The following is a 16,380-nucleotide window of genomic DNA, read 5'->3' as shown; positions in this document are numbered from 1 at the left end:
CTTTTTCTTTTAGATGAAGAGTAGTTTAACTAGACAAGGGAAAGGCACACATGCACTGCTAATCTCTGGAAAAAAGAAAAACAAGGTTAGATTTTAAGTTATTAACTTAAAGATAAATAAATTCAATGGACTAACTCAGAAGAAGAAAATTAACTCATCTGTAAAGATCAAAGAGCCAGATCTAAATATATGTTGATAATTTTCCACTGACAGTAAAGATGTTACATTGCATAGAATTTCTGCATATTTCTAATAATCTTGTGGTTTTACTCCAAAAAAGAAATAAGTGCAAGTTGTTTAATTTCATTAAATTAAAAATATTTTCTCATATGCTCTTCATTCTCTTACCAATGTATGTCAGTGGCATGTGGGTGCCCTCTGGAGGCCAAGAAATATATGACTCAGAGGTCTGATTCCACACTGCATATCTGCTGTTTACACGTGCATGTGGAAAGAATAAAAATAATATTCTTAACACGTTGCTGGCAAGACTATTAAATTTAAAGGCTATTATTATACAGTGGAATTCATTTAACTAGAGCAGAACTGTATTTTAATCAAAGTTAAGGTCTCCGCTTGTTTCAGAAAGACCATCATACACAGTGAGATTAGTACATAAGTGAATGCTGTGTCAAGGATTGCTACAGGATAGATAAACTAGGCCAAATCAAGCAATCACTTTGCTGCAAAGTAAATCTGTGATGAATTAGTGTGGTCTGGGCTTTGTCGAAAATCAGGAGAGCCTTGGAAAATTTAAGAAAATGTTGTTTTAGACGTCACTAAGCGCTGGAAAAGTGGCGTTTGATGACCAGCTAGAACGTCACTTTTTAAACCAAAAAAATTTTTTGATTTTGATTTTACAAAATAAGACTGACAAACTGTGTATGGCCCAATTCTTTAAACACAAAAGTAGGATTACAAAATCATCTCTCGTTTGTTATTTTCTTAAATGAATTTAAATTATATATAAAATCTTTAAAATTACTTAAAAGGAAATCACAAAAAATGTCTGTTTTTAACTCCTTGCAGATGTGGTATTTAATTTAGTATTACACCCTGTTCATATGCTTACATCTTTATAGATGGTTATATTTACAGTCTCTATGTCTTCTATATTTACAGTGGACACTGGTACTGTATATTCATTATTACTGTTATTTCTGTTCCCGTTGAGAATTCATTGCATTTTCTTGAATTTGTACTAATTGCCACATTTGTATATATACTTGAAATGTTTTTTTAAAAGTATGACAGATTTGTGGGCTGCATTTGGAGGAGCCTTCAAATTTGGACAGCCACTTTGTTTATAATTTCATTTGGAGAAATATGCTGCACAAGGTTAAGAAACAAATTCTGTCTTTGCCTATAACAGAGGGTGGCCTCAGCATCTTTGATTTTCCCTCATTTAACCAGATTATTAAAATTAATTGGATCAAAAGATTTCTAAAAGATCCCAGTATGCAGAATCTGATTTATTTAAAACAGTAGATGTCTTAATTTTTATTAATGTGCCATTTTGCTGTTGGTAAGCTGCCCATCAAACTGTCTGCTTTTCACAAACAACTTCTCCTGATCTGGTGCCTACTATGCAAGCACAACTACTCGCCTCACAAATATTTTATATGCAACAGTGTCAAAATCATTATATTAAAAAATGCTTTTCAAAAATCCTACTTTTGAAACAGCTTCTCATTTGTGAAGAACTTTCACATTCTTATAAGGACTTTGTACAGAAATGCAGAGTTTCTGTATCCCAATAGGCGCACAGTACTGTAATAAATGTCATCTGGCATTATGTGTCAATCATATTGTAGCACAGATTTGTGTGACTCTGTTACTTTAAATAAGTTTAACATCACTGTTGATGGCATCTCCATCTTGGACAGAAAAATCAGAAACTCACTTAATCCAAGAGCAAAAACACCACCCAAACATAAATGGCTCAAACAAACTATTAATGACAGAATAAGGAACATGGAACGACACAGTGGAAACTCTACATCACTATTTATTTAGTGTTTACATATGACATTGTTTTGGAATGATTTCCAGGTAGTTTTCAAACCACACTTTGGTAAAGAAATTAATATTCTTCTCCAGTCCCAGTTAATAAAGTAATGAACAGGTTGTCATTAATTTGTTAAGTATTTTAGCCAAATTTTACATACATAAACCCCTGTTATTCAGCATATAAACTAACAGATCTCACTTTGTATTTTAACACACAATCACTGAAGAACTACATTAAGAAACAGATTGAGACTATTGATTTATGCAAAGCATACAAAGTTATATCTCATTAAGCAATCCTGTTGTGAATGCATGCAATGTACAGTACCAGTCAAAAGTTTGAGCACACAGTGTCTGTCAGATTATTGTCTTCCCTAAATCACTTTATTGTGTTTTTGTACTTCTGTTGTGTTTTGTGTGCTTTTGCAGCATTTTTCTATTTGCTAGTGTTTTCTTAAGTTGCAGTTTGACCTCTCGGGCCCCCACCAGGCATATATGACATATGTGGCTTTAAACATGTCACTGTCCTAAAAGAGAGAAGAAACTACACTGCCTGGCTAAAAAAAGTCACCACCAAAAAGAAAAAAAAAAAAGGTCATACACTAATATTTCGTTGTACCGCCTTTAGCTTTGATTACGGCATGCGTTCGCTGTGGCATTGTTTCAATAAGCTTCTGCAATGTCACAAGATTTATTTCCATCCAGTGTTAATTTTTCACCAAGATCTTGCAGTGATGATGGCAGATTCTGACCACTGTGCATGTCAAGGCCGGGGAGGAAACGGGCGAGGAAGGGCAAGCACAAAGGACTCCAGAGGTAAACATAACTTAAAGGAGGTTTATTAAGGCTGGGAGGAGAATGAACACCAAAATCCTACGGAGGGGTGACGGAGGGAAAACACAGGGAACACTGGAACATGCGGGCACAAAACATCAACGACGCGACAAAGAACAGATGGAAACTGAGGGCTTAAATACACATTGGGTAATCAGGGCACGAGGAAACAACAGGGCACAGCAGGTGAGGCAAATGAAAGTAATAACACAGGGGGAAGCAAAACTAGACACAAAGCACAGGGGAATCACACTGGCAAACTAAAACAGGAAGTGATAAACCAAGGAATACGCAGACGAGTCACAACACTGGGAACAAGACATCAAACATACTGGGAGGACAAACTCAGGAAATAAACTATAAACACAAAACGCTGGGCCAACGGCCCAGGACAGTGCAAAGCCTTCTCCAACACATCTCAAAGATTGATTTGGTCCTGGTCTCAGTTCCTTGTGCTGTAGGTTGTCGTTCATCAGCGTTCCTTCCTCTTGTGTCTAGTTACCTGTTATGTTCTTGTTCCTCTAGTGTAGGTGTTGTAGTGTGCCTGCTTCCCTGTTCTGTATCAAGTCAGCATTTCTCTTTCCATAGCTACTTCCTGTTTTATTTTGGCTGTCCTTTATATCGTTGTATTCAGTTTTGCTTCCCCTGTCTTGTTAAGTTGTGCTCCCTGGTGTTTCCTATCTCCCCGATAACCTAGTGTGTATATATTGTCTGTGGCCTCCTGTTCTTTGTTACGTTATCTCACTTAGATACCTGAATTTTCCTATTTGTTGGCTTATTAGCTCCAATTGAGCTTTCCTTGTTTCCTTGTACATGATGTGCAACCAGCAATAAAGCTATGTATTTCTGAGTTCATGCTTTCCCTCCTGAGTCTTGTGTTTGGGTCGTTATCCTGCCTTCCATGCTGCCAAATCCTGATACTTATATGTCAGGGTTGTTCAATATTTACAAGGTTCAGTGGATGGGACATGCTAGCTGGGCAAATCTTGGCTTCATTCATGCATGGATGTTCAGAAATAACTGTGCATTTGTGAGCTATGGTGGTTAATCCGACTGGTTTACTCACTGTTCCTGTGGTGACAGCATTTTGCTGATTTCACACTGTGGTCAGGTTGCATGGCTAGACTAGTAGACCTTGCTTGCATGCCTTGTGTTACTGCTACACCATTTTGTGGTATAATAACATATTTATAGCACTTGCTGACCACCTGTATTCAATATTATTCCATTGATGCTCAGCAAATCTGTATGCTGAATAATTATTATTTATATATTACAAATGGCTTATTTACAAGTCTGTAATTAGGTGTATTTGTATAGTTATGCAAAAATATGCATCTATTGGATGAAAAGAGCATGTCATACATGACCAAAAGCAGGTCAAACACCCTAAATCAGATATTTCCTAAAAAGCCTATGCTCACTACATTGAATATGGCATGCACTGATACCTGTCCCACCCTCATCTGTGTCATGGATATGACATAGTTTTACAATAAGTATCAAACTGAAATACATTATTTTTCAATGGGCTTATGTACATGGTGCTGAAAAAGCAAGCCCCCTTACACACACACACACACACACACACACACACACACAAATTACTCATAGGGTGTTTCAGCTGCTATATTGGGTTTCTTTGAATTACAGCTTTACATTAATAATAATAATAATTAAATAAAATTCAGCTTCAGCCCTCCAGCATTAATAATGGTTAGACTCAGGTGACAATGGAGGGGGGCCTCAAATCAAATTTTGCCTAGAGTAAATCCATACACCCTTTCGCGCCCAACTGCTAGAGGTTGTTTTATTTAAAAATGTAGGTATAGGTCATAAAATTTTCCTGTACAATCAAAATTCAATCAACAACAATCTTTTTTTTTTTTTTTTGTAAGAAAGACAGTATCAACCAACGGCAGCACAAGCAGGAATAGTTACCAAACCTGTTTTGAAACTGTTCCTATCTGATAACAGATGGTCTTTGCAGGTAGATGTTGTGGAAGAATAAGCTGAGCCCTGTAACCAAACTGATTTTATGATGATTTATTGAAAGTAAGAATATAACCTTTGCAAAGGGATCAATACAGCACGAACAGTCTTCGCACCAGCATTGACCATAGAGCAAAATAACCACAGTTCCTTTATAGTCATTGTGTTGATACAGTTTTGTTCTGTTATCTGTGGGGAGTTCAGTTTCCCACCACCATGTAACTTCAGCCTGATATTAAGTGTGTCATGGCCTTGGACACAACCTAGAAACAAATACGTTTCCTACTTTGCACACTTGGTCTTTGTACTAGAAAATTACAATTACATACCAAAGAAGTACACAGAGGTTATTTGAGTTGAAAACCAACTTTTCCATTGCAGTAGACAGGCAATCGATGGCTGTCTGCAGACTGCCAGCAGACTGCTGAACCATAATTTTTAAACTTAAGAATACCTTTGAAAACCCACTGATTAATGACAGCTTCCTTCCTAGTTGCTGGCCAGCATTTAACCCCTTAACTGGCAGCAAAAAAATCACCTGACAAAAACTACATAACGCCTTCTGGTCATTATTGGCTCTGAACAACCCATTTCATAGCCTATTAATCGGCTGCGTCTGGTCCGCGGGCCGAATGAAGTGCATTTATATGGCAGGCTAGACCCGCCCATTTTGACTGACACCTCATTCGGCCAATCATGTTAAGAAATGGGTTTCCCAGAGCCAATAATACTCAGAGGGCGTCACGTAGCTTTGTCAGGTGATTTGGTGCAGCCAGTTACATGATTGGCCGAATGACGTGTCAATAAAAATGGGAGGGTCTAGCCTGCCATATAAAAGGGACTACAAACGGCCCTTGCCAGTTAAGGGGCTACGTTGGAAGTACACTTTTACAGCTAAGGAGAACATAATTTCTGCATCATCTATCATATATTTGCTTACAAAGAGCTAACAGCAATGATCACTCAGCACTTATTCAACTGTTATAAATGTAATCACACAACATGACTCAACTATTAATCAATTGATTAATTGATTGTTTAATGGTTTTAATGCTAATCCTTCCTGTTTGCTCTATTTGTGGAATTTTGTGAAGCATGGCTGGATGAAGAATGAGCTTAAACGCTGCTGTCCTTAGTGTCTGTAGATGTCCTATGAAGAAGGAAAAATGTCATTTTTGGCAGGCTGCTCTTCCAGAGCAGCAGTCTTCAATCAGACATCAGTCTGTAACCTCAGGCTCAGTCATTGTCTCTTGTTGTCCTTGTTTACTTCTTTTTTTGGTAGTTGCATCAACCCATGCAGCTGGAAAGACCACCCTTACCTTACAACATCCAGAGTTTATTGTTATCTCGCCATTTCTATGTATCGTCCCTCGGGTTATACTACAATTCAATTCAATTCAATTCAATTCAGTTAAATTTTATTTATAAAGCACAAAATTACAAACAGTCGTCTCAAGGTATCAAGGTACATCATTCTCAAATCTGGGGGTTCTACATTAAGCTAATAAAAAAAATAATAATAATTTGCTGTGCATGATCCTCTCCAGGAGGAAGTAGCAGGTGCGACAGTAGTGATGGGGACAATATCAGGAAATCAGTCACATCCCGACCATCCCCCACTATAAATTATGTCCATACCTGAACTCAGTACTATTTTCAAATTACCACAGCAGTTTATCTGTGCTTTTCTCATTTATTTTGTTAGCATTTTGTTAGAATTGCTAGTTTTGCATGCAACAATAATTCATAGCTATTGAGATATTCAGAAGAATAAGAAAGAACTATGAGTAAAAAAAGAACATTGAAAACAAAATGGTTCTGCACTTGTGTAATACAATTTTAAGGAGATTAACCAGTACTTAAAAAATTTTAAATATCTAAATATTTGCTGGCTGCATTAAAAAATGCTGAAGATAACACTGCATGAATTAAACATAATGTCTGTAATAAGTGATTTAGCCATAAATGTAAAATGTTCCTTACATACTAAACACATATACATGGTTATCAATCCATATTTATAAGATACATAGATCTGCTTTCAATGACTTGTCTTCCTGTGGTTGTGCTGATCAGCTGTTTAGCATAATCATACTTAGGAAAGCATTTCTTTCAAAGCTTCAAATAAAGTGCCGTTTCTGTCATTTGTTAGCATAGTTACAAATATCTGATTTCTAAATGTCATTAAATGTTCTATGTTCAAATAACTCATAAGCACTTTTCAAAGGCTATCATATTTCATTTCTTCTTTAAACGTCACAAAACCCAATGAAATAAACAAAAGCAAAATACAAAACACTGACTTCTGTCCTTTGAGTGCATTTGCATAATATACAAAAGTTAAATTAGGTCATGGATTAGGAAAGAAATGTCAAAACTGCACATGTCCAATGATTTGTTCTCCAGGGATTAATAGTCATGCTTCATAACAAATCCCAATATCAGCTTGAGTTATCTCTGTAGGAAAGAAACTATAGTTGTATATTCATACATTTGGCCTCAGGTCAGTACTGTCCCTCCTGAGATATTTTTGCATTCAAACACATATCCATCCATCCAGGGTCAGGGGGGGCTGGAGCCTGTCCCACCTGTCATAGGGTGAGAGGCAGGGTACACCCCGAAATGTTGCCAGCCTGTCACAGGGCTAACACAGAGAGACAGACAACTGTTCACATCAATGCGCAACTAAGAATCACCAGTTAACATAACCCCACTAACTGCAGGTCTTTGGACTGTGGGAAGAAACCGGAGTACCCAGAGAACATGCAAACTCCACACAGAAAGGCCCTGTCCAGATGTTGGATTCAAACCCAGAACCTTCTTGCTGTGAGGCAAGAAGGTTCTGGGTTTGCAACAGTGCTAACCACCACGCCAGCGTGCTGCATTTGGTCTCTTTGGTTTTATTAGGCCGGTATGAAACTGAATTTTCTGATGTTGAGCTAACTGCTGGATGATTGCATATTCATAATTTCCAGGATGTACTCCAGTTCTTAACGTTTTGTCTTCAAGTATTTCCCAGTAGTGACTCCAGTTTCCATCACTGTCAGCTCCATAACCAAACACGTCAACCTAGCAAACAAAAAGAAACATGAAAAAAATTTTCAAAACATCACTTTTGTATTCAAACTTCAGACAGACAGCGGCAGCTAAGCAAAAAATGTGGTCCATAGCTTTCACATGAAATGAGCTATTAAGCTAACTGGGCAAGCAAATGCACATAAAAAGCACTGAATTGAACACCATGAATTAAAAAAGAAATGAATCTCAAAATAACACAGTTCAGTCCGTCTTCACTGTGACAACAGGTTTACTCACTGTTTGTCTCACTGTCTCCCAGAATCCATTGTGGGTTGATACTTATGGTCCAGAACCACAAATCCTCTTACTGAGAGGTTTAGCGGAAAAGTTTCTGTCCTCTTTCTTTTAGTGTAGTCACATTAGGAAAGGGACACATCAGAAATATTCCCAGCAGCTTTAACTTTACACGGGGCGTGTGAATGGAGACTTAACTATTCAAGAATTTAACCAGAGTTCTTTGAATTTTTTGTGTGTAAACCTGTCCTGATCGTCACCGAAGAATTAGTATTTTTTCTCTGTTTTGTTAAAAACCTTTGAAATGCATACCTATATAAGAGGGCAACACACAAAAATAGAACAGTTCAGCAAAGCATGATATGGGCCAGCTTGTAAGACAATAACAAAAATATTTTATTACATCCGCTCAGCACTTCACAAACTGAAAACTCTGCACACTTCACAAAAGAATGAACTTACCTCATCACAAATGTGCAGTGAAAGAATCAAAGTCATAAAGCCAGTGGATGGATAGCTTCCATTATGTTGCAGCCAAACCTCATGAACATACTTCATGAAACCTGGATTTAGCACCATGATCTGTTATAAATCAGAATGAGCCTTTAAACTTATTTTGTTTACATTTACCATTCCCAACATGAAAGTCCATCATTGAATTTACTCACCAAATTCTTCTTAGCGTTGATCTTTGATTTTATTGGAGCATATGACCTGTTAGAAACAACATGACATGGGGAAAAATGAAGTACATATTTAAACAAAAAGAAAGCTAATGAATAGATTTGTCATTATATGTAAGCCTACGTTTGTACTTCACATGCCAAAAGAAAAAAAAAAAAAAGGAGGACAGCAAACACGTGAATAAGTCTTAATTTTCTGAATGAATTTATAAGTAGCTCGCTGGAATGCGTTTCCTTGCGGAGACCAAACTGGTGTATAGAAGGAAAGGCCAATGTCACAGTTTAAGGCAGGAATTCAACTTGTCTCTGACCTAGAAATCAGCCAATGCTTTTTAATCTGCATACTTATTATATTCATGCACTCGCACTGGGTGTTTGCATTTGATGTAAATTCTCTGCGGCAAAACAATCGAGGGCAAATGGGAGCAACAACTACAAAACCTCAATTCATTTTTAAATGTTCTAACAATTGAGCCAACTGTAGGGATGGGAATCAAGAACCGGGTTTTGTAGAAAACCGGTTCCCAGTAATTCAATTCCTTGGAATCGTTAGTCTGCTTGCTTAACGATTCCGCTTATCGATTCCACTGACCTGAAGATGCATTTACGTGATTACATCACACACGCGCCTTATTTGCTTCGGAATATATCCAACAGGGGAGACAGAAGAGTCAAGATAAAAATCATTACAAAATTAACTTCACAGTGTTTCAACAGCAGCAGCAACTGTTTTACGTGCAGTCTGTGCACACACAGCAAGCGCAAAAAGGCGGAGCGAGACGGTGAGCTCGGATGGAGCGAAAGGAAACGTTTTTCTGGCGTCCAAAGCAGCAGCGAAAACCTTTACTCTGAAACAGCTGGAGGACCTTCATCAACCACCTGATCCGTGAGTGCCAACGTGGTGTCTAACCAGATACTTACTCTGGATGGCATTACTTTGGCCTCCAGTAACACTGTGAGAAATCTTGGAGTCATTTTTGACCAGGATATGTCCTTCAATGCACATATTAAACAAATATGTAGGACCGCTTTTTTGCATTTGCGCAATATTTCTAAAATTAGAAACATCCTTTCTCAGAGTGATGCTGAAAAGCTCATTCATGCATTTATTACTTCTAGGCTGGATTATTGTAATTCATTATTATCAGGCTGTCCTAAAAGCTTTCTGAAAAGCCTTCAGCTGATCCAAAATGCTGCAGCTAGAGTACTGACAGGGACTAGAAAGAGAGAGCAGATTTCTCCCATATTGGCTTCTCTTCATTGGCTCCCTGTTAAATCTAGAATAGAATTTAAAATTCTTCTCCTCACATACAAGGTCTTGAATAATCAGGCACCATCTTATCTCAAAGACCTCATAGTACCATATCACCCCAACAGAGCACTTCGCTCTCAGACTGCTGGCTTACTTGTGGTTCCTAGGATACTTAAGAGTAGAATGGGAGGCAGAGCCTTCAACTTTCAGGCGCCTCTTCTGTGGAACCAGCTTCCAGCTTGGATTCGGGAGATAGACACCCTCTCTATTTTTAAGATTAGGCTTAAAACTTTCCTTTATGATAAAGCTTATAGTTAGGGCTGGATCAGGTGACCCTGAACCATCCCTTAGTTATGCTGCTATAGGCCTAGTCTGCTGGGGGGTTCACATAATGCACTGTTTCTCATTCACCTTATTTACTTTGTTTATACTCCACTCTGCATTTAATCATTAATTGTTATTAATCTCTGGCTCTCTTCCACAGCATGTCTTTCTCTCCCCTCAGCCCAACCGGTCGCGGCAGATGACTGCCCCTCCCTGAGCCTGGTTCTGCTGGAGGTTTCTTCCTGTTAAAAGGGAGTTTTTCCTTTCCACTGTCGCCAAGTGCTGCTCATAGGGGGTCGTTTTGACTGTTGGGTTTTCTCTGTATTATTGTAGGGTCTTTACCCACAATACAAAGCGCCTTGAGGCGACAGTTTGTTGTGATTTGGCGCTATATAAATAAAATTGAATTGAATTGAATTCAACGTGAAGAAAAGAAAACTTTGTAGCTGCTCCATCCACCGCTGTTTGTGTCACACAGCAAAAAAACAAACAACAACAACAAAAAAAAACTGCAGTATGTAAGCTAAAATATGCAAATGGATTGTTATGACGAAAAATGTATTTCTAATCAGATCACTCGATTAATCAATAGTTGCAACCCTGTTTGGCTGTACTGCTTTCACTATACTGTAAGAATAATCGCCATGTCCTGTAACATTTAGTTGATGAGGGCTGCCAGAGTCTGGCTGGCTCAGAGGCTGGTTTTCGCACACCTTGCAGTTATATTTTATGTTAAAACATTAAAATATTAATAGTATTAATTTTGAAAGAGGAATTCTTATTTTTCATACCAGTTTTAATTTTGATCTACTTTATATTAAAAAGGGTTAATGCAAACCAACCCATTTGTGGTATATTTTATTCACTAACCCAATGAGAATCGATAAGAGAATCGAGAAGGAATCAAATCGATAATTGATATCAATAATGGAATCGAAAACGCTAAATTCTTATCAATTCCTATCCCTAGCCAACTGGACCCCAAAGAGATACAATAAGCTGACCGGACAATTATAATAAGGTCTGCTAACTCAATGTTTCAACTTAAGAAAAAATAGGTTGTGCTAACTTAAAAGTCTGAATCATTCTGTTAACTTAATATTTTGAACTGTGTACATAAAGTTCTGTGTTTGGAATACTGCAAAAGCATGCTTGAATTAATTATAATAAAAGCACTTATGAGAACTCATGTACATTTTGCAGTGTATTGGAATACATTATAATTAATCGTTCATTACATTGAATTTGTGCCTGGACATTAATTCCTTTTTATTGTTGGGAAGCTTTATTAATAACAATATAGTATAATTCGTTATTTGATTATTTTTTTTTTAATTTGCAAAATTTAAAAAGTTTTAGCTGTGGCAGCAGGATAAGCCTGCTATTCCAGATGGCACAGGGCAAGAGGCAGGTCACGCCCTGTACAGGTCACCAGCCTGTCGCAGCGCCAACACAAACAACATTCACACTCACATTCATACCTATGGGCAATTTTAGGAGGACCAATTAACATAACCCCAGTAACTGCATGTCTTTGGACTGTGGGAGGAAACCAGTGTTATACACTGAACACATAAGCATGCACAAGGAGACAAAAAAAAAAATTAAAAAAGCCATGCATGTAGAGACCAGAAAAAATATAACTCACCTTCCCTTAAAACCTGTGGTAAAGGCCTTTATGAGCCACTCGATATCCTGCATCTTGAAGGGAACCAGCACTAAATGAGTGTTGTTGTCTAAATCCATAGCACTCTCTGGATACATGACACGATGAGTTGTTTTATTCCCAACATCTTTTTCAAAGCCTCTGGTGACACCTCTGTTTATTCTAAAAAGTACAGAGGAATATATTTCAATCAGTTTGAATCTTTTGTTTGGGGGGGGGGCGTAAATGTTTAAAGAATACTTCCTTTGGCTGGGAATGTACCTTATGACAATTTCATGTGAATCTATCAGAGGGCCGTAATGGGATCCTCTTAAATTAGCAGAATTCCCCACCACAGCACAAGTTATGCAGCGGTCAGATTTGGGTTGTATAATGTCTGGATTCCGTGGGAACATTTTAAAGATGTTGTTCGTTATTATTTTATAGGTTTTGTAGGTCCGTTTTTCATTCTGCAAGCGCTGCCAAACATACCAGACAAACTCCATTAGACCAGTTTTCAGTTGTACCACAAGATCATTTTCACGCTCAGATCAGTCACGCTGGTGACTGCTTACCTTCCACCAGTTGAATGCATCTTGTGAGAGGACAAAGTCTGGAGTCAAAAATGGCCGATAACTATGGTTCATTCTCAGAAGAAGCAACTCCTTATCTTCTGATAAACATTTTGCACAAGCGCACAGCCTTTGGTCGGGAACAGTAAAGGGGTAATACATGCCGATGCCAGCGACGCACAACAGGACAACCAACATCTTCAATTTTAAAATCATCCTTGATGATCGACTGCGCAACATTGTTAACCTGCAGACAGAGTGCCTGGAGATACACACAGATTAAGCACACAATGAGGAAAGTCATAATGTTTATATAACAGCCATGATCAGCGACGGGACCGATACTGCGCTGTAAGGAGGCATTTTAACTTAAATCCCACTTATATAAAGTCATTTTAAAAAAGAAAAGAAAAGAAACTCTTCATTTTCGGCATTGTAAAGCCTTTACAAATTAACATTTTAGCACAGTTGTCGCTTTCCATGGTAATATTCATATTTATTCACAAGAAAATAAAACCAGCGAAGATTAAAACGTCATTAGCGCATCGTCTGTTTAAATATCACCCTGTAGATGTACATATATGCCTTACCCGATTTAGTTTCGTGTAATGCACATATAACCGTGCACTGAAATTACCGGCTGCAGCGTTTTCAGTGACTAACTCACAAGTGAGCATGACAAAAAGCCACCTTCCTCCCCAGCAAAGGTGCAGAGAGGTGTGGTTTTTACCCATTTCCTCATGTGCCCCTGTTCATTTTTGGAAACTGCTTCTGTCAGTTCATGAAGGAAATGCCAGTCCTACCAGGACAACATTAAACCGTATTTTGTTCACAACTTTTTGAAGAATCGTACAAATCAATACAAATTAAGAAAATTCCTTTCCAAAGAGATCCCGAAAGGTTATCAAGGTGACCACAAGTAACCCCTTGAGCTCTATTTAGATTCAATTTATTTGCCGAAAAAATACACAAAGAACAAGAAATGGATATACAGTATAAATTATCATACTGTACTTCAGCATCACAGCACTTGTCAGTGTCACGTGTTCCTCTCATTCGGGCTGGGCTCAGACAACTTGGACACTACACTGATTCATTATCCCATCTCACGGTACAAAGTGGTATGCAAGATGGCTGGTGTTTGGTGGTTACCATGCTAACCTGATTAGAGGCATTTGAATCACTGCATCAGTGAAAAATTACAGCAGATTAAACAATTCCTTTTGTATGCTGGGTAATGGCACAGCCAGAGACTGGCTGACTTTAATAAATAGTTTATATAAAATGTGCTACAATCTGTTTTACAGTTGGCAGATTTATAAATTCTTAACAGTTTCATTAATTCGGCTTGAGTTTTAACATATTTTGTCCAGCTTCTGATACATGCAGCCTTCTTTACCATCTGCTTTGGATAATCAGGCTCTTGGAACCGTAAAAATGGGACAACTTTCATGTGGGCCAGAATATGTGCACTGTTTATCTAAGATTACACTCAGACCAACTTTTTTTTTTTTTTTTTTTGAATTCTAAATCAGTGTCAGTGATGTCAGATGTGAAAACCTGAATTTGTAGAGTTTTAAAAATCTTTTTTTATTACATATAAACATCCAGGTCCAGCTGCAGAGAAGTGCTTATTCATGTACTTTCCCTTACCTACATTTTAGCAGCTAATAGCATTTTGCTGCTGCCAATCTTTAAAGCTTCAGGGTTCTAATGAGGATCAGTGTTGCCAGATTGGGTTGATGCTCAAAATCTGTCCAGATGTTATCTGCAATATTACATAATAAGAATAATAAATACAGATTAATTCATATTTTGATTAATAATTTTCAGTATTACACAATAATTAAATAGCTGACCAAGTGGTCCCTCTGCTGTATATTGTTTTTATCTAACTTTCTGTTTTCCAGCTGAATGACGGGATGTGTTCACATCACTAAGAATTTAATGTATATATTTATTTGTACAGTTTTCCTACAATTTTTTTTAAATGCAGGTCCAACTTGTGGCAGAACAGTCAAAATCAGTTCAATATCCCATCTGATTTCTGCTTTTTGAAAAAAAAACCCCAAAGGCCCTGTTAAGAGTGACGTTTTATTTATCTGGTCTTACTGCCATTCTTATTTGTCAGTCCCCTCTCCCTTTGTTTACTTCTTTGTCATTTATTTTTTTGTTGTTTGTCTATTTTAATCTTTTTGTCAGTGAGCTAATTAAGTTGTAAGTTGCCATTTGTTCATATATTTTTGGGTGCTTTAGTCCTTGTCTCAACATGACCTGACATGCCCCAAATTCAGGCCCTGCCAGATGCAAGCAGAAAAACCTGTTATTTCTGCTACAGAAGCCTGTGCCTCAAAAAAGAAAAATAACAGGATAGTCAGTGGGGGCAAGCTGTCCTGAAAAACAGAGATGGTGGCCAGATAACTGATTCTGCCCATATTGCACTGAGCAAAAATCATGTTTCATACGTTAGCATTAAGTGAAATGAACTGAAAGTCCATCTGTCAATGAGCACAACTTGATCTGAGCTTTACAAAGAAAGTCCTGTTGCTACCTTTGCCTTCCTACTTTGACTTGACCCGTGTATGGTGAGCTGTTGCTGGCATCATACATAATTTTCATAAGATTTCTTTTTAATTTTTTAAAATTATATATCAAAGAAGCTATATCTGTTTAGATGTTAGATTCAACTCATTGTCATTGTGTGCGCAAGGCACACAACGAAATGTTCGTTCCAGATCACTCATCCAGAGATGAGCATCTGCGGTCACGCAGCCAGAGACCGGCGCTACCGTTACCGTGGTTTTAGTGTCTTGCCCAAGGACACAACGCAGCACAGGGACAGGGGCTCGAACCTGCAACCTTCCAGCTGCAAGGCGAGCACCTACCCACTGTTCCACTGCCACATTTTGTGGCAATGTTCAATCTATATTTTGTTAAAGATAAACAAGTAATTGAGCTCTAATGAGACAGTGGGTTTAATCTGTGCCAACTGTTTTCATTTCAGCTGTGGAAACTTGAGGCTACAAGCTCACTGGCAAAAAAAAAAAAGGCTTCACATGAGGAGAAAGTATTACCCATCTGGACCCCACTTCTACTACAAGAAATTTCCTGGAGAAGATGCAGAGGGTTTATGAATTAATCTTGAGTAAGAGTGACATTTTTTTTGTGGCCACAGTTCCTTCAGTTCAGTTACATTTGATTTATTCAGCAGCATTTCAAGTATCAAGGTGCTTTGTATTGTAAAGTAATTAAATAACGATTGGAGGAGAGACCCTATGGGCCTGTGATGACTGTTAAATACGAGCACTTTTCTTTGACATGTGCAGATTTTTATGTAAGTAAATGTGTTTCATAGGAACCGACACACCACTGCAACCCGACACCCCACACAGAGCCGAAGAGCAGCCTGAGATGGCCACCAAGGAGCATTGTGCTGAAGAACAGACAGAGACCCTCATCGAAGAACAGGCGGAGACCCTCATCGAAGAACAGGCAGAGATCCTCACTGAAGAGCAGCCTGAGAATGCCATCAAGGAGAATTGTGCTGAAGAACAGATGGAGACCCTCGTTAACGAGCATCCAGAGACCCTTACTGACAAGCGACCAGATACCATCACAGAGGAGCATCCAAAGATGCCGTCAGACGAGCAGGCGGAGAAAGTTTTTGTTTTTAATATTGTTCCTTTCTCTCCTTCTTTTCCACACTCCCTGTCCTTCCAAAAGAATAAGAAGAGAGAGAGGCACCTCTCCAACAGT

At 38.2% G+C, this 16,380-nt stretch overlaps 1 protein-coding gene across 1 annotated transcript; it reads right to left on the bottom strand.

The window, feature by feature from the left end:
- Window positions 1-6,270: 6,270 nt before the first annotated feature.
- On the bottom strand, window positions 6,271-13,284 carry LOC115788338 (CMP-N-acetylneuraminate-beta-galactosamide-alpha-2,3-sialyltransferase 1-like). The gene is made up of 7 exons (XM_030741317.1): window positions 13,215-13,284; window positions 12,628-12,886; window positions 12,335-12,531; window positions 12,056-12,235; window positions 8,817-8,862; window positions 8,611-8,730; window positions 6,271-7,905 (listed from the first exon to the last, which is right to left on the bottom strand). The coding sequence occupies exons 2-7, from the start codon at window positions 12,862-12,864 to the stop codon at window positions 7,696-7,698; spliced, it is 990 nt and encodes a 329-aa protein (XP_030597177.1). The 5' UTR covers window positions 12,865-12,886; window positions 13,215-13,284; the 3' UTR covers window positions 6,271-7,695.
- Between the last annotated feature and the right edge of the window lie 3,096 nt (window positions 13,285-16,380).

This window comes from Archocentrus centrarchus, chromosome 11 (genome assembly GCF_007364275.1).
Source record: "Archocentrus centrarchus isolate MPI-CPG fArcCen1 chromosome 11, fArcCen1, whole genome shotgun sequence".
NCBI lineage: Eukaryota > Metazoa > Chordata > Actinopteri > Cichliformes > Cichlidae > Archocentrus > Archocentrus centrarchus.
Note: the sequence above shows the minus strand (reverse complement) of the source record. Positions and strands in the feature narration are given on the sequence as shown.